The 24,073-nt window shown below is 38.4% G+C and overlaps 4 protein-coding genes and 1 non-coding gene across 6 annotated transcripts in view; all 5 read left to right on the forward strand.

The window, feature by feature from the left end:
• Window positions 1–6,051, forward strand: LOC103977783 (eukaryotic translation initiation factor 2 subunit beta). Its single transcript, XM_009393396.3, has 10 exons — window positions 1–125; window positions 337–419; window positions 753–858; window positions 966–1,021; window positions 1,125–1,179; window positions 1,334–1,431; window positions 3,570–3,715; window positions 4,475–4,617; window positions 4,801–4,886; window positions 5,709–6,051. Exons 2-10 carry the CDS (start codon window positions 375–377, stop codon window positions 5,784–5,786), a joined length of 813 nt encoding a protein of 270 aa, XP_009391671.2. The 5' UTR covers window positions 1–125; window positions 337–374; the 3' UTR covers window positions 5,787–6,051.
• Window positions 4,981–5,066, forward strand: LOC135639459 (small nucleolar RNA SNORD34). Its single transcript, XR_010496954.1, has one exon. It is a non-coding gene; the product is annotated as a small nucleolar RNA SNORD34 (small nucleolar RNA).
• A 983-nt stretch (window positions 6,052–7,034) lies between the features above and the next one.
• On the forward strand, window positions 7,035–9,349 carry LOC135619535 (mannan endo-1,4-beta-mannosidase 6-like). The gene is made up of 6 exons (XM_065121644.1): window positions 7,035–7,187; window positions 7,265–7,541; window positions 8,018–8,212; window positions 8,301–8,423; window positions 8,515–8,726; window positions 8,799–9,349. The coding sequence occupies exons 1-6, from the start codon at window positions 7,042–7,044 to the stop codon at window positions 9,241–9,243; spliced, it is 1,398 nt and encodes a 465-aa protein (XP_064977716.1). The 5' UTR covers window positions 7,035–7,041; the 3' UTR covers window positions 9,244–9,349.
• A 1,939-nt stretch (window positions 9,350–11,288) lies between these two features.
• On the forward strand, window positions 11,289–15,144 carry LOC103977786 (protein NETWORKED 4B). Its single transcript, XM_009393398.3, has 3 exons — window positions 11,289–11,441; window positions 12,873–13,019; window positions 13,240–15,144. Exons 2-3 carry the CDS (start codon window positions 12,926–12,928, stop codon window positions 14,877–14,879), a joined length of 1,734 nt encoding a protein of 577 aa, XP_009391673.2. The 5' UTR covers window positions 11,289–11,441; window positions 12,873–12,925; the 3' UTR covers window positions 14,880–15,144.
• A 1,073-nt stretch (window positions 15,145–16,217) lies between these two features.
• LOC103977787 (uncharacterized) overlaps window positions 16,218–24,073 on the forward strand; it is a 43,756-nt gene continuing 35,900 nt past the window's right edge. Inside the window, exons 1-3 of one of the 2 annotated variants that reach the window (XM_065121623.1) lie at window positions 16,218–16,367; window positions 17,243–18,120; window positions 18,465–18,671. In XM_065121623.1, coding sequence (XP_064977695.1) covers window positions 17,306–18,120; window positions 18,465–18,671 — 1,022 coding nt within the window. In that variant the 5' untranslated portion in view covers window positions 16,218–16,367; window positions 17,243–17,305. The other variant, XM_065121628.1, reaches the window with a different exon arrangement.

A 24,073-nucleotide genomic window follows, 5' to 3' on the forward strand; every position in this document is an offset into this window, starting at 1 on the left:
CCCACCCTTGGGCCCTATAAAGCCGCAGCATCGAGAATCCACAGTGCTCCCAGTTCGTAGATACCCATCGAGCTCGGTGAACGGATTTCATTTTGGCGTCGGGATCTCGGGGGAAAGAAGTCGAGGTGATTCGACCCCTTGTTCATGTGTTCGTTGTTCTTGATGGGGATCATGTCCCTGTGGTTTAACCCTAATTTGCCTTGGCCAAAATGAGCTAGGTTTTGGTTGATCTTGTTCCATATTTGGGTTTCCTTACTCTGTTCGTTTTGATCTTCCTTGAAGTTTATACTAAATGATATATGTGTCTGATTTGATTGGATTTGGTTTTGTTGATAGGTTTAACTTTGAGGGTTCTGACTTCTGAGACAGAAAACATGGCTCAAGAGAATCCAACTGAGATGAAAGAGGAGGTGCCTGAGGTAAGAGATATTTGTTTGTTCCACCAGTTTCGTTAGTTAGGATTGGACACTTAGCGAACTTAATCAACTGGATGCTTTTGATCCTTATCAATTTCGTATAATCTACCAATGTCATAGTGTAATAGCCTTTTGGAGTCAACTATCTTTTACTTGGGATTTTACTACTATATTAGGAGAGTTTCATCAGGTTGATTCTCTGCGTCATAATTAACTATGAGTCTTGTTGTATACCTGATTCATATGGATTGTAAAAGGAAAGACTTGAATTATGGTGATGATTTGTTTCTTTGTTTAAATTTCAAGTTCAACGTATTTTTGGCCGAATTTTTGTAGCTGGCACCCTTTGATCCAACTAAGAAGAAGAAAAAGAAAAAGGTTGTAATTCAAGATCCTGCAGAGGAGGTAGAAAAACTAGCTGAGAAAACTGAAAGTTTAACAGGTATGGATTATTTTGAATATAGTGCTAGTCCTTTATTGGGCATGTTTGGTTTACGAAGGTCTTGTTGAAAATGGCTTCTACTGTCTCACATTGATATGTTGATGCAGTTGGTGATATAGGTGAACCTAGTTTTGTTGGCATGAAGAAGAAGAAGAAGAAACCGGTCAGCATAAATGCAGTAGCTGGTGTTCAGCATTTTTTTCAAGCTTTTTGTGGATATTTTATTGCACATTCATATTCGTTTTTTTGTTGTATTTCTAATTTAGGTGGAAACTAACTTTTTAAATGACAACAATGGAGATTCTGGAGAAGATCTCAATGGTAGGACGTCCAGTATATAATTTATATGTTCTATGTTGGGTCCTTTGAGAAAAGATCAGGAGAGTTCAAAGCAACATCCTATATATCTAGCAATTCATAAGTTATCTCACCACTTATTGATAAACATGTTATTATCATTTTCATCGTCACTCAGGTGACCAGATTGGAGAGGATGACGAAGGAGAGGGCATTGTGTTAGGAGTTGTTCGATACCCATGGGCAGGAACAGATCGTGATTATAAGTATGAAGAGGTGTGCGAATTTGTTTTCTTGTAAATTATCTTGCTATTTTGTGGTTTGGTCAATGAATTTATTGGCTGTGATATTGTGCATTGTTTCTTTCGCTTTATGTTATCTTTATATTCTGTTTCATTCATTCTTTAATTCCTGCTGAACCTTAGCAATGAACTATTTGTGGTGTATGTTATAGTTCATTGAATGTCAACTAAATTGAAAGGGTGTTTCAGTTTTTTAAGCTGCAAGGTTGTGGACCAAAATTAAACTTATATAGACAGACATATTTGGAACTTCTGAGGAATGAATTACTGAGATTTAGCAGTTAGAGTATCTGGAGCATATCAAGTAATATTGTTTAGTTTTTGGGATAAGTTGGTTTTTGAATAAACAATATTGGCCTACAAGTTACATAAAATACAAAAGAGTGTAGGTGTTTGGAATGTGCATGGCAAAATTGTGCATGCCAGTGGATATTGGTGCTTAATCACTTTGGCATGCACCAATACAGATGCATGTATTGGCATGAAAGGTACCTAGGTGTACCTGGGGTATTTTTCACATGCAGACTGCTAATCGTACTGCTGATGCTCCTTTTTTGAAATTTTAAGGAGAGCACAAATTAACCTCATAAACTCTAAACAACTCTATATTGAGATAATAACTAAATTGAAGTTTTGTAACATGCTTGGATCATTTAATATATCATGTGGTACTTCTGGATTGGTGAAGTTATGAAAAATGATGTGAATTGTCCAGAGTTTCTTCATGGGTAGATCTTAGAAGAGGTCCCATGTCTTTGTTTAGTGAAATCCTCATTAGCCTTTGGCATTTATTATGGAATACATCGAGCACATGGCATATTTCTACTAATAAAAGGTTCTGAATAGGGGATAAGATTTATAACATGACCCAGATTTAGCATGCATGCCTAAAATGTGAGGAAATCATGAGCAAGTACTGAATATCGAATTGCAATTGCTCTCCCTTGATCTATGAAACAACTAAATAAAAAAGACAAACGTTTCGTTTTTATTAAGTAATGATGAAGCCTTAGTAGATGCCATCAAATAGAACAGTGATGCCTGTGAATATTCTTTCCTTGCTTGCATGAGTGATATTTATGACGGGCCTCTTGTTAACCAAAAACCAACAAACAAGCATACATGTGGCATGAGCCTTTTGTATTTATATCATTATATCTTAAGCGATGATTGCACATATAAGTCTTGTTTCTGGTGTTAGCCAGTACGTTTTCAAGCCAGTCAAGCTCACTGGTTCACAAAACAGTGGTATCAGCAAATCATTGTTAATATGCTGCTTGATACACCAGCACATTTTACCTTTACCATGCACATTATTGGGCCCCCACCTCCCCCTCGCTTTTTAAAATTACTTGTGTTGCAATAATAGCTGGCAGGCTGACCACCTCGCATGGATTACCGTAAGTTGTCAGAGGCCAACAACAATAGCACCATTATCCAAAATTTTGGGTACATAATTCACTCACATCTTACCTAACTCCTACAAGATCTTCTCTCTCTCTCTCTCTCTCTCCATCTCTATTCTGTTGGTGGATGAGTTTTTGTTGGTACACATGAGTACTAACTATTGACCCATATGGCATGCAGCACAGAGTAACAACCAACGGACGTGCATCTAGGCCATGGAATGTGAAGCATTCTGGTTCTAGCCTTGCGTATTTAGGGTCTAATTATATGTGGTCAAAATAACTATGGCCTTGTAAAATCAAATCTCTCTGCAGCATCATAGGTTGCTTTTGCTAGCACTTTTACTGTACCAGTTGGTCCTGGGCGATATGACATCCAGAGTGGCCAAGCCATGCTGAGCTGGTCATATCATATAAGCCTCATAGTAGGACACCATTTCTGTGGTACTTAATCTTGTGTTAACATGTTCTTTATGGGGGAAGATCACTTTTGTATAGCCATGTAGCTTTTGTTATTGATTTTATATCTCTGTTCTTATGCTAGTTGGTTCCTGGAGGATGTTGTGATTTCCTACAGTCAGTGTCTGCAATGCTTGTCTATACTAGTGTATTGCATGATTTTTCAACTCAATGAATGTTTTGCATGCAAAAGAATCATTATTTTCTTGGCCACCGGAAGGCTGATACCACATCATTGATCATGCAGCTGCTGGGTAGGGTTTTCAATATATTACGTGAGAATAATCCAGATCTTGCTGGAGATAGGCGCAGGCCTGTGATGAGGACTCCGAAAGTTCTCAGAGAAGGAACTAAGAAGACTGTTTTTGTGAATTTTATGGATCTCTGCAAAATGTATTATGCTAAACCCTTTTATGATGCTGATTTGATAAGTAATTTTTTATTAAAAATGTATTCTGTTTACCTAAATAATTTGGTTGTGCTTAATTTGTTACTCGATATTTGTGGTGAACAGTGGAAGATGATTTATTCCTCTTTTAATAATGAAACTAATCAACATCCATGGTTTGGTCAGACTGAACATTCAATGACTTTTTTTCTTTGATTGCTGTATTGGTTATTAATGGCCTAGTATAGATCAGTTTATCTTATTTGATCATGGTATTTTACTTTATGCATGTTAAGGATGGTCACTTTAGTTACAATAGTTTGATCATTTATGTGGTCCCTAATTTAACCTCTGATCATGTAAGGATGGGATACCTAAAAAACCTTATTAAAAGTTATAAATAAAAATTTAAATACTCTTAGTTTAGATAAAAATATTATTATTTTTACTTAGTTCAATGGCGGCCACAAAAGATTCATGTAGCATACCCTAGATAGTTGGGAGTTTACTGACTTTGTTGTTGTTGTATCATGATATTCTACTTTATGAGTGTTAGGAATGGTCACTTTCGTTACAATAGTTTGAGCAGTTATGCTGTCCCTATTTTTGCATCTGATAAATTTTATTTATGAGATTCACAGTTTTGAAATGAGAATGAGCCTGTAAATGCATTATAATGTCCACAACCATTGAATGATTTTGGTTGTAATTTTGAGAAAAAAATTGTTAAATGTGCTTATCTTTAAGAGGTTTTTTATCCACAGGATGCATAGGCAACCAGAGCATGTGATGAATTTCTTGCTTGCTGAAATGGGAACAAGTGGATCCCTTGATGGACAGCAGAGATTGGTGGTTAAAGGAAGATTTGCTCCAAAGAATTTTGAGGGTATCATAAGAAGATATAGCAGTGAGTATATTAGAATAGTTAAAGGGAGATTGGCTCCATGCAGTTTAGTTCACATTTGCCTATTGGTTCTGAAAGTAGAATATTACTTGATCGCTCAGAATATATATCCTTAAGAATTCTCACAACAAGCTAGTATATTATTATGTTTTTTATAGATCACCTCATTTCCGCCTTTTCTTGCAGATGAATATGTTATATGTAATGGTTGCAAAAGTCCAGACACAATCCTTTCCAAGGAAAATCGGTTGTTCTTTCTTCGATGTGAAAAGGTGAATGCATATAGCCCATCTTTTGTTCTTCAAATAAATTGCATACATATTTACTGTAGAGATGGATGCTTACATGTGCTGCTTTTGTGTTTGGCAAGGCCTATGATGATCAGCCAATATAATGCCTACATTGTTTGATTATTTTGTGTGATAAGAATCTTTTGTTGTTCTGAGGCCTTAATCATTACACATTATTAGATGATCGTGTTGGTTTTCTGTTGTTGCAAGCAGTGTCAGGCTTTGTCATACTTGTTTTCTGATAACATTGTCATCCCTAATATGACTCTATGTTGTATTAGAGCTATCGTGGTAAAAATTGTCACAGCCACTGCTTCATACGAAGAAAAAAAATTTAAAAAAGTTTTTGGATTTCTGTTCTTCTATCATTTATCCTTAAATATTTGTGTTTTCTGCTAATTGAAGCCCCATAATGATGCAATCTTGGTTACCTAAGTTATCACAACTACATGCCTGCCTTTAATGAGTTGCATAAGTTTTGCCCACATATTTTTATTTTTTTTTTCTTTTTTTGTTGTTATGATAAGAATCTGTGAACCTCTGAGGCATTTAGCACAGACTTGCAGTGGTTTTTCTCCTTATGATTTTATGGATGTTAACCAAAAGGTTGTCTGGTGGGCGCGTCACACTGTTTAGTTTCTATTTTTTTGTCGAGTCAGTGGCAGATGTTGGTGTTTTCATTGATAATCATTCTTCTGCAAATTGTGACAGGATGATAATTTTTGCCATTGATCTATGTCTCGTTTGCCTTATAATATTCACAGAGTTTTCTTGTTCGGTTTGTCTGGTTTATCGTATTTGCAGTGTGGTTCTTCACGTTCGGTCGCTCCTATCAAAGCTGGTTTCGTCGCACGCGTTGGCCGCCGTAAAGCTGGCTCATAATCTGGATATTCTCCTCTTCGTAACTGCTACTCTTCAACCATGTACAGGAAGAATGTGTTTTGTTGTTCATTAGCTTGCAGTTTTACCCGTCTCATTTGTTTTCTGCACTTAATTGGCTTCAATGTTTTATTTGCCTGTGCCGGCTATATTACTGATGCTTATGGTGGAAAGTAAAATCATGTTCAGGTCGTAGACAATTCATTATCATGAGAGTCTGTTGTTTAGGAATGATGTTTCCCCCAAATAATCAAATATATGTTTGACCTCCAAATCATTTCTCCTGATTATTTTCTGACCTGCATATGTATTTATTGCTCATTCTTGTAGCCAAATTTTGTCTCTGGTTGATGATGGATGGTTTGCATAGTTCTTTTATTAATTGAAGCTTGCAAGAAGGTTCAGAGTGAGTCTTGTAATGATTTCAGAGATATAACTCATTTTTTTGCGAATATGGTTATTATCTTGCAATCGAAATCTACAGCTGAGAATAGTGTTTCATAAGTTATTTGATACGTTTGTTCTTTTCCATTACAAACAAACAAAGGTGATTACTTTGTGTTGGCATGCATGGTAAGCTTCCTTCAATCAAGAACTGAGGCCCCAACGTGAAAGGCTGATGATAACTTTGTTTTGGCAACGTGGCTTGACGTGAAGGCATCAACATCCATGGGCCCTGTTCTCGAACTAACCCACGATCCTAGTGGATGCTATCGGAAGTCTATTTGAAGCATCGTCCCCTGATGGGAGCCAATGTATCGCAAGTCTACAAGTAGATTGAACCTTTTAAGTCTTGATCACAATTAATATTTGTAATATCCAAAGATCATATTAGAAGCAATAACCTAATGCGTGAGATTCCATGGATATTTAAATCACTGATATTTTATAGTTTGAAGTGATTTAAATCACATAATATGTGAATGATACTAATTTTCTAAGGGATAATGTGATATTATACTAAAATTTCTAGAGACGAACATGATATCAAAGACCAAAACTTGGAAGGCACCTGACTCCAACTCTTACCTTCTTGTAAGCTACATCTTCCCGGTGCATAACCGTGACCTGAGCTTTCCTTTTACTTGAACCTTCTTATATGTTGGCTAGCTTTGTCCCCACTTGACAAGATACGAGTGCGCGAGGTTACAAGCATTTGCTTCCTTCGAAGCTAAGATGAGAAGCATCTCTCTCCTTGGCATATATAAGAACACTGACTCCAAAGAAGAGAGCTTGTGGGATGAACGAATAGAATACCATGGCCATGAACAAGGAGAAGAACACCATCACAACTTCTCTCTCCCTGCTCCGCCAATGCTTCCTTCTACTCACAATCTTCTTGGCGGTCAATGGGAGAACCAACGCAGCCTTACCTGGTCAGACCGAACAAGATCATAACGGAAGGTAGATAGTCTGTTGTTTCCTTGTTCAACCAGAATTCTCGGCGTTAATGCTTCTGCTCTCGTTTGAGAATGCTTTAGGGTACATGACATGGATGGAGTGGGGGATGAGTGGGGCGTGGTGGAGAGGAAAGGGAACCAATTTGTGGTCGGAGGCCAACCTTTCTACTTCAATGGCTTCAACACCTACTGGTTGTTGATGCTCGCCGTCGACAAGTCGACGAGAGGGAAGGTGAGTGACGTGTTCCGGCAGGCTTCATCGATTGGTCTCACGGTCTGCAGGACCTGGGCATTCAACGATGGAGGATGGAGAGCCCTGCAAAAGTCTCCTTCGGTTTACGATGAGGATGTCTTCGAGGTAATCTTGGCGTCCACCACCTGCATACTAAGAACTCAATGGCGACTAAGAATGTGAAGACTTCTCAGTGAGATAATGCTATTTGACACCATATCATATGATGTAGATTCCAAGTATTACAAGTCCAACCTACCATCTGCCTAAATTATTTACATATGCTGTAGTTTTATCTGTATTGTAATATAAAAAAAAAGGGAAATCTATTTTGACGAAAAAAAATAAAATGATAAATAAAAAAATATTAAGTACCATAAAAAAAAGGGGCAATAAATTGCAAATATAATTTTCATCATGTTTTATATTCATTGTATGTTAATTGCCTAAGCTGGAAACCAAGGCAGCAGCATGTTCATCAGAATCATTTGCATGATGAATTTTTTCCCTCTCCTTTTCTGCAAATTTATTAGGGGATTTCTAATTTGTATATGTGACTCACTGGCCATTAATGATCCTTTGTGAAAACAATTTTCTTGTAGGCATTCGATTTTGTGCTGAGTGAAGCCAAGAAATATAAGATCAGGCTTGTGCTTCCCTTAGTCAACAACTGGGAATCGTACGGAGGAAAAGCTCAATACGTGAGATGGGGAAACGCCTCTGGGTTGAATCTGACTTCAGATGATGACTTCTTCTCTGACCCAACGGTCAAAGGCTACTACAAAGCTCATGTCAAGGTCGGCACCTTCCTTTCCTCCTCGTCTCCCATGCACCGTTCCTGATGGTGCAGTGCAGATGACCAAGCACTGTTCCCCCCTGATGCAGGTGCTTCTCAACAGAGCGAACACCTTCACCAACATCACGTACAAAGACGACCCGACCATCTTCGCATGGGAGTTGATGAACGAGCCTCGATGCCCCTCCGACCCATCTGGAGATAAGCTGCAGGTGAAGCGCTGCTCTTCTTCTTGCTGCCATGCACGTAACCACTGCTTGCATGGGACTTAACTTATATCCAGCTCTCCTCGTGCACCTGTAGGAGTGGATTCAAGAGATGGCGTTTCACGTGAAGTCGATCGATTCGGTGCACCTATTGGGAACAGGAACAGAAGGCTTCTACGGTCCCCCCTCTCATGAGAGAATGCAGCTTAACCCTAACGCTGTTGCAGGCCAAGTAGGAACTGACTTCATCAGGAACCACAAGGCTCTGGGCATCGACTACGCCTCGGCCCATCTCTACCCGGATGCCTGGTGAGCCTCCCTCGCTGTGGATTTCGATCGCTGCAAGTGAATCGATTAATCCGGTTGGTGGCCTCGATGAAGGTTGCCGAAATCGGGGTCGAACGACTACGCCCAGTTCGCGACGACTTGGATCCAAGGCCACACCGACGACGCGGACGCCGCGCTTCGGATGCCGGTGGTGTTCGGGGAGTTCGGCGTGTCGTCGTCGAAGGCCGGCAGGTCGAACTCGACGCAGAGGAACACGTTCATCACCGCCGTGTACGCGGCGATGCTGAACTCGACGAAGAGGGGAGGGAGCGGCGGCGGGTGCCTGCTGTGGCAGGTGTTCCCGGAGGGGACGGAGTACATGGACGACGGCTACGCCGTGGTGCTGACCAAGGCGCCCAACACATCCAACATCCTCGCGCTGCAGTCCAAGAGAATGCAGATCTTTAACTCCAGGTGTTCTTGGAGGTGCCACTGGAGCTGCAAGAAGAAGAACCGTACTACAGATCATGACGCTCGCCTTCCCCGTGACGAACTCTGATGAGACCTCACATCTCGTATTGGCTCTACTGGAAGGAAGCATAGCGTGTGACATATGATGGGGTTGACAAGGAAAAATCAAGTAAAATAATACTAATTATGATTGCCATCAATTTAAAATATTTAAATTTTGATCAAAATACCCTCAATAATTATAATTATAATTATAATTATAATTAGTAAAATATTACTAATTATATATTTCTTTTATTTTGATCAAAATACCCTCAATAAAATTATAAGGAGATGATAATTATCCTTGCATTCTATTTTTAGAATATCTAATATTATAGTACTAAAATATTTAAAAATTTATGACAATGACTATTTATTATTGGCATAACTAATATATAACTATTCACAATATATCGATCGATATTTACTAATTCAAACATGAATTGATACATATATCATAATTTGCTTATGCGAAAATATTGTTATCTATTATCGACCTTCTCGTTATTCGTCAATCTTTTTTAGTATAACTTTCTTCTTTTATTTTTTCTTTCTTTATTGTCTCTTCTATTCTTTCTTGTTTTGTTCTTTCTCCTCCTTTTATCTCTTTTATCTTCTGCTTCTTTCCTTTTCTATTTAAAATATATCAAAGTCGTATCGAAGAACCGACATGGGTCCGATACCGTAAAGTCGCATTCGTTCGTTTGTGGAATGCTTTTATGTAAACCAAATGGTGGTAAAATCTGGTGTCACTTTCTTTTTCTGTTCACAGCAAGATGATGCAGCAGTGATGTTTGTCAGCTGTTCCTCATACACGAAGAAGTCAGCTTTACCTCATACACGAAGAAGTCAGCTGTTCCTCATGTAAGACGAGAGCGAGTGGACTCTACATTCATGTTCTTCTCCTCCTCGCATGCCACAAAAGTCCACCATGAACTGTTTGTCAAACGCAGGATGACCGAACCAGCGAAAAGCTACCTCAGCAGCATCGTCTGAGCCGATGCTTGGTTTGGTTGGGGAGGTTTTTTCGAGATGTATCAGTCTGTCACAAAAGAGATCCATCACTGAATGGGTGTTCGATCAATCGGGGAGTTGGTCAAACTGTTCTATCAATCCTGGATTCACGGATGAAGTCTATCCATCCATCCATTGCCTCTTCCAAGTCACTACTAGCTTTGCCTACAAGACTGTAATTACTGTCTTGTCCTTGCTTTATCACTGCAGTTTATCTTTGATGATGTATGTATGGCTTTATGCTTTTTGAGTAAAATATTTTCCTTTTAGGTTTTTCAAAATTGCTAAAACACCACTCACTACAATATTTTTGTTTTAAAAATGCTATGATATAAAAAATATTATATAGTATTTTTAAAATAAAAATACTATGTACGATTTTTTTAAAAATATTATATAATATTTTTAAAAGATTATATAGTATTTTATGGATAGAAATAAACTCACAAAACATTGCAAATAGTTGATGGAAAAAAATTTTGGAATTGAGCGAAAAAAATGATATTTTTTTAAGAGATATTTTTGAAATATTAGAAATAAGAGGTGATGGTTTAAAAAATTTAAAAAGGGATATCATATGAGAAAAAACTAAAAAAATATTTTTCCGGACAATCGCTCTCTTCTTCAATTTGGGACTCTAAAGTCATTTCTGAAAATGGTTGGGCGATTACGGGTAATCAACACGTGTCGACCGCGTACGGTGACGTCATCCGTATGGGTTTCCCGCTCCTTACGACGTTTTGAATTATATCCCGCGCCCTCTTCGCCGGGAACGGATGCCACATGAGGGCCCCACGCGGCCCGCCTATTGCGTAATTACTACGACCACCTATTTGCCAACCCATCGCCCTGACGCGCTTCGGAAGTAAAATCTTCAAGTACCCCCCTCTGATGAGCGCCACCTGTAACTTTATGTGATCTCTGCCGTTCATTCGGCGAACACAGCCGATAATCGCAGACCGACCCGCCTTTTGAGATGATCAGGACCGTGGAAGACAAGGGCGGTTTCGTCATTTAGGATACTAATTATCGAGATGGAGACAACCCTGGCGCTTTGATAAGGGAGTATGTGTTGGGAGCCTTCACTGCTCTCCTTCTTGACGGATACTGCAGGTTTCCTCGAGGTGGCTCCTTTGATCCCTTCCCCAGCCTTCCGATCGTCGGATCCGATGGTGGATCTGCCGTGCTAGGAAGGTCCAGAGTTTCCAGCGCGGAAGCTTCACATCTGAGGTAAAGATCGTCTATTTGTTTGTCTCTCCGCTTAATCATCGGTTGTTCGTCGATAGTGGTTTGTAATACCCTTCTTTTCCTTCAAATTTTCCTTCTTTTGTTGAGAATGGTGTAAGTTTTTCTCTTCTTTCAAGCCTCTGGTATATGATCTGCTCAGTCACCAGGACGTCAGTAGTTTTGGTGAGAATGGAGCATAATCAAAAGGGCAGAAAAGAAGAACTTATCATTATATTTCCAAATTCCAACTTTTTTTAATGTATTTTATTCCAGAAAAATGTTGTAAATTGCTCAACCTTACATTAAACTCATCAGCTCGATGATCCTATGATTCATGTGAGTCGGAGATGGACATATGAACTCTTGATGCATTTATTTTTCACGTTGCCTTGCTCTGATGCATTTATTTTTCCTCGCGTTGACCAAGAATACATTTTCCTACCAAACAAATTGAGAACTTTGCCGAGTATTTGATCATGTCATCCAGTGAGATAGAAGTGTCTCTTTAAGCTTTTTGCTAACTGTGACCACTTTCTCTTTGTGGGTTCCATCAGCTTTTGACCTTTTTGTTGCTAGTTGGGTTCATCTGCATGCCTGTTTCCGGTGCTGGAATCATTAACCGTTAGGTTCTGCTTTTACCAAGTGTAGTATAGCATCATGTTATTCTCTGTATCACCTCGTAGGAAAAAAAAATTGCTTCATGCTTCATTTTGTTTCCTTCTTTTTTCTTTCTTTGGTTGATTTTATTTTCCTTGGATCCTGTTTGAGAATTGAATCTTACTCATTTAAGGTCTGCGTTGGCAATTTGTTGTTTCTATAGCAATTCTTATTGCTATCCAGCTTAATCTTGCACATGCTGTTATCGGCACTAGATTTTGCTAATACAGTGATACGATATCTGTCAGTCCAACTTTTTGGTCTTGAAGAATGACAAACATTGAACTGTTGAGCCCCGTGTTGTAAGTTTTAATCAGTACACTTAATTGTTTTAATCAGTATGCTTAATTGTTTTAATCTTCTTTTCTATCTGTACATCCCTTCATGATGCAAATCAATTTTAGACTCAAGTATCATTTAATTTATTTTTTGGTTTAGTTCTGTTTTCAATCTGAGAAAATTCTTCACCATGAAACCAGGCCACCAAATTTTATCAATCTTCATGCAAGATACTTAGAATCTCTGACAGTATTATTATCAGTAAATAGGTTACTGTTTGTGTTCATTTTAGCATCTTTAACTGTTCATTTGACATATCAGTATAAGAAACAATTCAAACTAGAACAATTACTAAGTCCGCATATTATATTGATAATTGATGCCTCTTGCATTAAATTTATGTTAATGAATAGCTATACCTGCAATATAATTCATATTCTGCTCTTTTTTTATGAAAGTCTTTGTTCTCGAAGGATATAACTTCTCAATTATTGACAGGGCCCCAATTCTGAACTACAAGCTTTCTGTAGTGTAGTACAGTTGGTAAAAAAATGAAGCGGATGGTATCCAGAAAATCCCACTCATGGTGGTGGGATAGTCATATCAGCCGCAAGAACTCAAAATGGCTTGAAGAAAATCTTGAAAGTAAGAATGTAAAATCTAGCTATTAATGTCTTTTTTAACAGTATTTGTATGTGGTAGTTCATTGTAGACCAGATCTCTCCCATTTACTCATCAGTGCAACCTGGATTCTATCAGCTCTGATGTGTCGTGGCAAGATCCTCTAATTTGATAAACATGAGTGCAGTTGTTTGTTCTTTCATGAGTAGAACATTTTAATTGGTTTAATCATCCGTCCATGCAGAGATGGATCAAAGTGTCAAACAAATGCTGAAATTGATAGAAGAGGAAGGAGAATCTTTTGCAAAGAAAGCTGAGGTGTATTATCAAAGGCGGCCTGAGCTGATATCCCAAGTTGAGGATTTCTACCGCATGTATCGTGCACTCGCTGAGCGTTATGACCAAGTGACTGGAGATCTTCGCAAGAATATTCGGTCAGAGCTCAGATCTCAAGTTTCAGGCAGTGGATCTGATCATGTTTCAGATCCACCTTCTCCTTCGTCCATTCACTCATTGGAAGTCACACCTGAGTCAAAGCCACAACCACCCAAGCCAAGTCCGAGGGCTGCTGGCTTTGATTTCTTCCTCGGCTCTGGTGGCAGTTCTGACCTGTCCAGGAAGGGAAGTGATGGTTCGTATTCATCCTCTTCGGAATGTGATTCAGAGTCTGAGTTTGATGATGGCAACGAGGTAAATGGTGATGGTATTTCCTCTAGGCTACAGCAGAAAATACATGAGCTAGAGGATGAGCTACGTGAGACGAGGGAGAAGCTCAAGAGACAAGGAGAGAAAATTTGCCATGACCACTGTAATTCCAAAATCTTGTCACTAGAGGAAGATCTTTCAACTGCTAATGAGAAACTTCACAGTGCAGAAACTGAGATCATGGTCCTTAAAAGCAAGCTTGAGGAGACTAATATTTCTTTGGAAACGATGGAGACAGAGCTCAGATCAGAAAAGGAGAAGGTTTTGAACTTGGATGAACATGTTGCCATGCTGCAGAATGCAGTATTAGCTTATAAGTATGAGATTCTGGTCCTAAAGGAAGCAACAGAGGTTACTACTAAGCAGTTCCAGACTGAGTTACTAAATCGTGATATTCAAATCGAAGAGTGCAAAACTGAACTAGTAAATTCGAAAGAGAAGTTTTTGCAGCAGAAGTCCAGCCTTGAAGCTGGAATTGCATACCTTGAACGTGTAAACATGGAACTAAAAGAAGAAACAGAGAAAATGTTGCTGGAGAAGTTGTCACTGGAGAGACATCTCTCTGAGCTGCAAATTGTGATTCAAGAACTGCAAGTCTCAACTTCAAGTTCTATTGAAAATGTTTCGAGGGAGAAGTTGGCACTTGAAGCTGAAGTCCTTGCTCTTTCTCAGTACAATGCCTCGCTGGAGGGTAAGATTAACATTCTGGATGATCAGATAAGGCAGCTCGATGCTGACAGGATTCAAGCATGTGAGGAGAGTGGGAAGCACATCACCGAGCAAAATAAGAAATTAGATGCTCTAAAACTTCGGGTCGACATGCTCACAGCTGAGAAAGACCAGCTTACTGCGAAGGTGGATTCTCTTACCAACGATGTTAGGTCGCGTGATGGTCAAATCATCCAGATGGATGAGCACCTGCATCGGTTGCAATTAGAACATGCGAAACTGATCATCGAATTGGAGGAAGCTAGAAAAGCTAGTTTGGATCTGAAGTCACGAATGAAAGACCTCGAAGTGGAAGTGAACAGGCAGAAGGTTGTGATATCTGATGGTGCCGAGGGCAAGAGGGAAGCAATAAGACAGCTCTGCTTCTCGCTAGAGCATTACAGGGACGGGTATCATCAACTCCGGCAGTTGCTCCAGTGTCACAGGCGATCGCCCATCGCTGCAAGTTGATCATCTTTTCTTGGGTAACAGTCTTTAGCATTTGTGTTTGTCTCCATGGACCTGCTGCTATTTCTGAACTCTGTTGTAATGTATTGCTATATCAATGTTTTAGGATTTCATATGGTGTAAAAGACTGTCTGAATCTGATGTTCTTCAGTCTTTATACATTTATCTATAGTGATCTCCATATAATCTTGTTAGTGGTTGACTGGCAATGATGATGGAGATCTGCTTGAGGGTGGAGTTATAGTGGGACTTATTTGTTTGTGTGGAATCTCAGCTTCCTCCTATCTTTATTGATGCCAATGAGATAATTTTTGTTACCATTCCTAAGCATGTTCCAAATTTGGTATGCTACTGACTCAAACTGGTTCTCGATGTTCGAAATTGAATTGTCAGATCTGATTCGTGCTAATTCAATTCAAAACACAATTGAACTATCGATCCAGTTTGATTATAATTCAAATTGATCTGTTGATTTGAGATTGCTTCAAGCCTAGAAATATTATCGTTCCAATGAACCTTGCCATTATCCCCATGTACGTATGAAGTAACAACATCACCCCTTCTCCCTCCTACCCCCATTATGCCAATGAGCCTCTTTCCCCCATTCTCCCTCCTCCCCCCTTCCCACCACCCATGATTGTGCAACGTTGCCACCTCCATCCCTTGCTCCCACCGTGAAGAGGCGAGACCCCGTGAGTCGGGCTAGAGGTCTCTCCGTTTTCGATCAGTAAGAAAGATAAAGTGACAGAGGGCGGCACAGGCAGGGAGCTCCCCGTCTTCGCCAGGATAGGGAGCGATGGTCGATCGCAACGAAGGAGGAGAGCAGCGATCGATAGCGAGAAAGGGGGACAACGGTAACCTTGCTAAGGGAGGGCGAAAAGGATATCGGTCGAGGAGGGATGCTTCACAGAGGTGACAGGGAAGGGAGGGAGGAGGGAGAAGGGAGGGGAAGAGGGGATGTCGGGGAGGAGGCGTGGCTGACCATGGAAGCAGGGGGATGGCGGTGGAAGGGTCGGTGATGGTTGACGGAGGGCCAAGATATTTTCATCAAATTGACGAAAAAAGAAAAATCCGTGTATAAGAATAAATTAAGAGAGGGTTTTATAGGTAAAATGTCCAACTTAAAATGAAATTAAAGAATATTTTCGCTGGAATTCTTTCTCGGAACTAACAAAATCGCAACACTGAATAAATGAGATACTGGAAAGAAATGGCGGGTCGCGAGAAACTGCGAGGCCTCACACCAGCGTTGGATTCATTCTAGCTGTTGGATCCACAGGCTCCTCCTTCATCCACCGTTGAGAGGAAATTTGTTCGCATGTACGTCCGATCTGAACCCGACCCAAAACCTCATACCGACTCAGTCTTCGTGAAAGAATCTCCGCACGCTCGCTCTCCTGGTTCTCGGCCTCATATCTGTGTGACGATCTTAGCTGACCAACGTGGGGAACTCGCCGCCAAGAACAACTTCATGGCCTCCGAAATGAGCAAGTAATCTTTGATGCATTGTTCTCTTGTCTGGAACTTCTGTCCCAATCGCTTGGAGATTTCGTTTTAGTTTTCTGTATCAAGATTAGGGTTCTTGAGATTTCACTTATGTCTGCTGAATTGAAGCTTTGGATGTAACTTAGGTTCTTTTCATGACTCTGTAGCTCTCAAATTCGTCTTTTATTTAGTTGTTTTCTGTAATACCTCGTTGGGTGTGTTTCGGGTGCTTTACTTGAAAAGATCTTCTTTTGTTTCTGTGATTCTTGACGACGAGTTATTGCAATTTTCTAGCTGGATCGGGATCTTTTCGAACGGGTGAGGTTTCAAGAACTTAACTCTCTTATCTTCAAAATTTATTTAGGCAACCCTTTGCTCGCAGCCAACGTTTACGAAATTATTTAGCCGAAAAATTATTTTCAATCATTTGAAGATATCTTTTTAAGTTTCCATTGCAACAGGGTTAGTGTTCTTAAAATTGGATTTATTGTTTGCTGAATAAATCCTTTCGAGCGAGTTAAGCTCTTTCTATGATGTCGTAGTTTTCTTTTTTTTTTGGGAATAATATTTGATTTATTGTCTGTTTTTCTAATATTTGATTTAATTGGGAATAATAGTTGATTTATTGTCAGTTTTTTGGGAATAATATTTGATTTTTTGGGATTTTTTCCAATTCTTCTTGTATAAAAATCTTTTTACCCTGTAATTTATAAAACCTAATGTTTTGAGATCTAAATCTTGTAATTTTCTACCTTGATTGCATTTCTGTTAAATGACTAAGGTTTTTGACTCATGCGTCCAACTTTTATAAATTTGTTTGCCCAATTATTTACTTGCTTTTTTTGATAGTCTAATGAAGTTTGTTGCTTCTTACTATGCAGGTATTTGTCTTTTTAAGTAGGGATTAGTATGATTTTTTGCATATAACCCCTTTTTTTGGGAAGATGGGTCGAAAGAAATCCCGGCCGATTAGGTCAGGAGGCATAGTATCTGTAAATGACGGCCCAAGTTGTAGTGAAGCGCCACATTTAGAAAATAATAATTTGTGCAAAGAAGTAGGTGCAGTTGATAATGGGGAACATTCTAACTGTAGCAAACCTATTTATATTGATGTAGATTGCAGCAGTTGGGGTTCTGCTGAGCATCTTGATATAGCTGAAGTGATTCTAAATGATGTTAAGTTTTCTGATGGAAAAATTGATTACGGATTGCTAAAAGATAGCTTCAATGAATTAAAGTTTTCACTTCGGTTCCGCTTGTGCAATGTAAAGGAAGGTAGCTTTAGATTGGGTCAGTGGCCTGTATTATCAGCTACTGATAGCATCTTTTTAGAGTTTCTTTTTGTAGAAGAGCAAGGTAGAGAGCATGGAAAAAACTGTTCCATTACATTATCTGGTACATTTGATGGACCCGATGAGAGTGTCTCAAGTCTTGTGCATCTAGTGTATCTGAAGTTCCTGGCGTTGCGGCTTATTCTTGTTGTTGAAGATTTTGTTGATGTTCCGGCACTTCGATTTAGGGTAGAAGTGTTGAAAAGTGCCTTTGATGCATGTGATTCCATTTTAGAAACTGTTAGGCAGCCATGGAGAAAGAGTATGATGAATGTCATGCATTGGTTACGCCCTGAAGTTACAACCTCAGAAGCTATATATGAAATAGAAGGTCCCTCTGTACAGGTGGATGAAGCTTCTAGTTATGGCCGACGCAAGCATGCTCAGTTTGATATTGCTGACTTTTATGAAGCCATTAAGCCTTCAAGGTGAGTGCTAATAGTAACGTGAATCTATTAGTAATTTGCTGCATGTCCTTTTTCTTTTTATGCTCACGATTGACTGTTATTACATGTGGATCAAATTAGATCATGGTATCTTTTTAAAGCTTGTTTACCAATCAAATATTCAGGAATATGTGCTCAAGGAACTTCTTCCTAGGACGTTTGTTGTAATTGTTACATTGATTGTGAGGCCTATGCAACTTAGAGTTGGATTTGGTAGTTCAAACACTAAGAAGCTTTATCTTCACCCTTTTACCTCGAGATGGAAGTTTGTTTTTAAGGGGTTTCAGTTTAATTTAACTACTTTATGGATATGTTTCTTTTGGCAGGGAGGAGCCTATGCTGGATGAAGAACTTCCTGACTTGCTCCCATGTCTAAGGCCCTACCAGCGCCGTGCTGCTTATTGGATGGTTCAGAGGGAGAAGGCAGCTAACATAATTTCAGGGGAGAAAGCACCATATCAGCTATCTGCTCCATATTCTGTGCCTGTTAATTTTCTTGATAGGAGTTCCAGAATGTTCTACAATCCATTCAAGTAAGATTTCTTCAAATATGCTGAATTTGGTGCTAACTTTTCAATCACTTATTAAATGGAAGAAGCAGAATCTGGTACTAACTTCCAGATCATGTACTGTGAATCAATGATTGAAATTTCGTACTGTACCAGAGTTTTGAGGTTTGCTCGGGGTACGGTACTGTATATCGAGCCGCCAGGGTGTACCGAGTGGTATACCTAATTCAGCCGTAAAATCCTCCGAAAATATCAGAAAATAAAAAAAAGTTAGGATAGGATTTTTAAGTTAGAAATAAATATGATAATAGTATAAGTTTAGCAAAATCAATATAAATTTGATAAGAATAGTATCATATATCTTTTTCGGATTTTGAGGAATAGCCTTGTGCAAGATTCGTATTTCGGTTCGTTACGAACTGTTCTTCTGTAAATATTGAAATATCTATAGAAAAATTATTTGAATTGTTAGATTATTTTATTACAATATCAACTTTAAATATTTGACCTATTAAGTGTCTAATATCAAATTAATCAATATTAAACACACTAATCATAGAATTAAATATCTTAATTACTCTCTAATTAAAGAAAGAGAATACATATTTCTTCATTAGAAAGTTTTTCCTCTTAATCTTCTCAAATTAGACTTGATTCAATTCACAAATCGTTGTTTTGTAGAGTTTATGAGAGCGCAAATATGAGAAAAAAAGAGTTTGGGATAGTTTAAGAGAGTATGAGAGTGAAATAGGAGAGAAGATGAATTTAAAAACCTATGAGAAAGGGCTCCAACGGTCAATTTGACCGTTGAAGCACTGTTATCGATTGGTAACGATCAATTTCGATCATTACCGAGCAATAACAGTCAAAATTTCGACCGTTACCGACCGATATAACCCTCTATCGTCCGATACGGGGCAATGTTAAGCGTTCCACCCGGTAGCGGGTGGTCCGCATACCGGTATGTACCGCCCGTACCTGGCAATATTATTCAAAACTCTAAACCTTGCTGTGAACATCTTAGTTTGATGAGAAATGATCTTTTACCATAAGGTTTATGAGGGAGATCCTCTTTGCCTATCCATTAGAGGACCCATCAGGAACATATATGAACATGATAAGTATTCTATAGTTTTGCTGTAAATTCTTAATTTTTGATAGTAAATGCTTCAATGAGAGAGGTACATTCTTGTATGATAAGACAACTCTTCAAAAATTGAGAAGTGGCATTAGGTTAATTACATACAATATAAGGCTAAGATGAAAATAGTTATAGGAAAGGAAAGCAAACAATGTTGAAAAATCTTCAGGAGTCAAATTGGTAGCATGCTGGTGTATATATTGTCAAGTTGAGTTATATTTTTCTCTGGATCTCTGACATAAACTTAATTGTTATTGGAAACAGGCATCCTGATTTTCCTGTTGCAGTTATGGATTTGTATGCAGAATTATGTTGATAACTTCAGCTTTAGTTTCCCCATGTTTGATGTAAATTTCTATTGAACATCTATACATATTTAGATAGATTTGAAGTGAGAATCCTATGGTCATCTTATATGTACTTTAACTTGTGGCATTAAATTTCTATTTTCTTTTGTTACATAGCTAGGAGGATGATCTATTTTGCACAGGGCTTCTCTCCATAGCAGTTCTAGTGAGGATCAAAAGTTTTAAGCTTGAGCTAAATGGAGCAATTTTACCATACGCCAAGGCTCATGCTGTCACATAGCTACTGTTATGACAAATTATTATGAGTACTACAGTTGAAGCTGATATTTGAGGGTTGACCTTGGTGCAACAATAAGGTTACTCATTTGCGAGTTGGAAGACTAGGGTTTGAATCATGAAAACAATGTCTCTATATTTTGAGGAACGACGGTATACATTGATTCTCCTTAAACCCCACATTCACGAGAGCCTTATACACTGGATATGCCTTTTTAGTTGAAGCTGATATTTGAAGAACAAGGGTGACTTGCAGGAAAAGATGGGAATGAACTTGATAGACCAATCAAAAGATTTGTCGTTGGACCTCACAAAAAAGGAAACTACAGTTGAAGTTGATATTTGAATAATGAGGGTGACTTGCAGAAAATAGGAGAATGAACATGATAAACCAGCAAGAAAAAGGTCCTTGAATCTAGCAAGAAAGGTGAATTATAGGGTACTGTAATTAGGATGAGAAAGAAAGCCAAGAAATCTAAGAAACCTATGTAGGCATGGATGAGATAAATGCTTGTATTCTTATTCTGACCTTGGCTGTGGCATGGTCAACACATATTCTGTTGACACGACCAACACATATTCTTGCAGTTCTAGAGTCCTACTCTGTAATTATATTTGGTTCTGGAGTCTTACTCTGACATGGATAAGGTTGTTCTTCCTATGGTTTGTGGAAAATTTTTTGTACATGGTGGTTTGCGTCTCGATTCTTGTTGGGGCCAGTCCATATCACTCAGATCTAGTACAGACAGCTAGTTGCAAGGTTTAAGATACTGTTGGTATGGGTCTCTACCAGCTGGTATGTGTTGGTCTGGGTCTGATATGGCACATGGACCAGCCCTTACTCAATTGTAATAATTCATACTGACTTAATGCTTGGTAATGATTGATTTTTCGGCTAACCAACCAGTTTTCATTTCATAAGCCTCCGGTACTGGTTGATAAGCTGCTCCATCTCAATCCTTTCTTTCATTCAAATGATAGTAACCCATTTGCTTCTCACTCCTAGAACTAGCCTTTTCATTCAAATTCAGCTTCAATCTATAGAAAAATAGGTTTCTTTTCAAACATAGGTAAATCTAAGCTTTTCTCTTTTTGCTTTTTTTAAAAAAATGTCTTGCTTTATACTTGGATTCATGTTTATTTGTTGCTTTTCTAGATCTATGCATCCTTTTCCTTGCATTTATATTCATATGAGGATGAATCATAGATGTACTTGAATCTAGGGGGGATATATACGAATCTTAAATAGTTCTTTGTGGATTTATATTGCCAGGTGGATGTAAACTAGATTCATATGGATATGGTTTAGATTTGTGGGATTCAAGCAAGATCAGTATGATTGAAGTACTTGCAAATAGATTTACACTAATCTAGCATAGATCTATGCTAGTTCCGACCAAAACTGGCCTGAGTTCATATATATTTAGGCTGATATGCATGCATCTGGCCAAGAGGGATGCAGGATTAGGTTAGCTCTACATGGATGTAGACTAGATAAGCTCAAATTTGATTTATACGCGCATATCATATGCTAATTTTAACTTTTTTAGTGATTTTTTTCTTATGCATTTTATATATGGTTTATAATGGGTCTTAAAACATATGTTGGTTTATTATTGAGGCAAGGATCTATACAAATAAGATTTAAGAGGGTTTGGATGGGTCTGGAACTAGACCCAGCAAGATCCGAAAGATACAAAGTCATACACTGTTAATATGGTATGGTCTCGGTACTGTATCAGGTCAACTGAAAACTAGAATCAGTGCCAGACAGATTTAAAACCTTGCCTAGTATCGAGCAGTACGTCGTGGATATGCCTTGCAACTTGCAAATGACTCATTACTTGGCAGACGGTTGAGCCCTTCCATAAGCAAATGCAACACCATGATACTGGTATAAAGTTGTTTGTGAAACATCATTGGTGCATATTCCAAACTAATAGGGTCAGTCAATGCTGATACTGCAGCAGATTGCAGAAAGATTGCAGGATACTTTGCCTTATCTCAGTAGGCTGCCCAAGTTTTGACTTTGAGTTACATTAATACTGATATGTGTCGAGAGAGTCCTTATTCCCCTTTTGACTTGCCCTGATGATTACCACTCTTTTTCCCCTTCCATCACAAACCCTCAAAAGTTCATACATTAATTTGTTGCCAGTTGCAGCTGTCTGCTGCAAGGTGAAGTTTCTATTCTCCCTTTCCCATTCCATTTGTGTCCTTCTTTCATGACCTCTCCCTCCTGTATCTCATCCCTCTATTCATCTTTTCTTTTCTCCTTGCCTGCCCCTCTTCTCAGTTCAGCTTTCGTCTCATGCCTTTTACTTTTGCCCTCCATCCGAAGCTTTCTTTTTCATGTATTTGCAGGAAAAAGATATCACAGCGGGTCTGCTAAATTTTTTAAATAAATCTACCAATCACAAACACACAAATCAACTAATGTGTTGTTTCTAAAGTTCATCATAATCTGATTTCTGAAAGTGTTACTGTTGTTGATGTGTGGAACAGGAAATTGGATGTGCTTTGTTTGTTAGAGGTGATAGAAAAAAGGAAACATGTGTAATATTTTCACAATATCCACATTTGAGATTTATAGAAGAGTATGCTCATCACCAACCTGTGATGTTACCTTATCAACTGTAATTGTAGGCAACCAAACTGCTGAACTATACTTATGGGCACTAGTTGAACCAACCAAACAACTGGGTTATAAATTCAACCAAATAAGTGAGACTTCAAAAACAATCAAGTATCTGTGATTGCATTGTCTTTTTTAATGTAGGCCTTCAAAATTGTAGGAAAAATCAAATGTTGGCATGACTGTTATTCAATGAAAGTGGCAACATGTAAACCTTGAGGAAAAGAACATTTAAAATAAAAATATCAGTAGGGAAGGAGAGAAATTGATCATTTTCTTATATAATTTTCAAAGTAGAGAGCCTGGTAGGTGTTAGAGAGAGGGTTTGGAAATAGCAAACTGAATAGCATATTAGATTTTTGGAAATTCACCTGGGCATTACCTACCATTAAGTGCTTGAAGTGGAAGAATCATCTGTTCACTAGAACATCAATAATTTTTCCGTGACGCTTGAAATGTTTGAGAACTATTTCATTTGCTAACTGGATTTTTGTCCAACAAAGTACCACCAGTTTGGAAAAAAAAAAGGAGATAGGTAAACTTGTTCTCCACCTCAAAAATATATTGACGATGAAAGTAACTTGAAAGATATCAACGACATTCGTCACCAGGAGGAAAGAATCTATGGATTTGAGTCAAAGTATCCCTTATTAAGTGTCATGTTTTGAGTTTCGTAGTTCCATCTCATATGGTGGTCAGTGACCTGCCTATATTAAATTTTCTGTTGATATTGGACTTTGAATTCTCATATTCAGTAGCATTCTCACAGGATTTCTGCTTAAGATTTATTTGAACTGTGGGTCTTTCTTCTGATTTGAAATATCATTGGCCTGATGTTGAACCTCCATTTCACAGGGGCATTCATATGTGACTGAACTGTGTAGTTTGTTGTTTATGCTATTTAAGAGATGAGGGGAACTTAACAACTAATTTTTTGAATAAGAAATTTTTAATAAGCGTTATTACTAATCATTTTGTTACCACAGAAGGTCTTAAGCATAACATCAAAAGAACATTGATCTTTTAAGTGAAATGGCAATTTCTTTTCTGGAGAACGGTAAAGAAC

Source organism: Musa acuminata, chromosome BXJ1-3, assembly GCF_036884655.1.
Source record: "Musa acuminata AAA Group cultivar baxijiao chromosome BXJ1-3, Cavendish_Baxijiao_AAA, whole genome shotgun sequence".
Classification (NCBI taxonomy): Eukaryota; Viridiplantae; Streptophyta; class Magnoliopsida; order Zingiberales; family Musaceae; genus Musa; species Musa acuminata.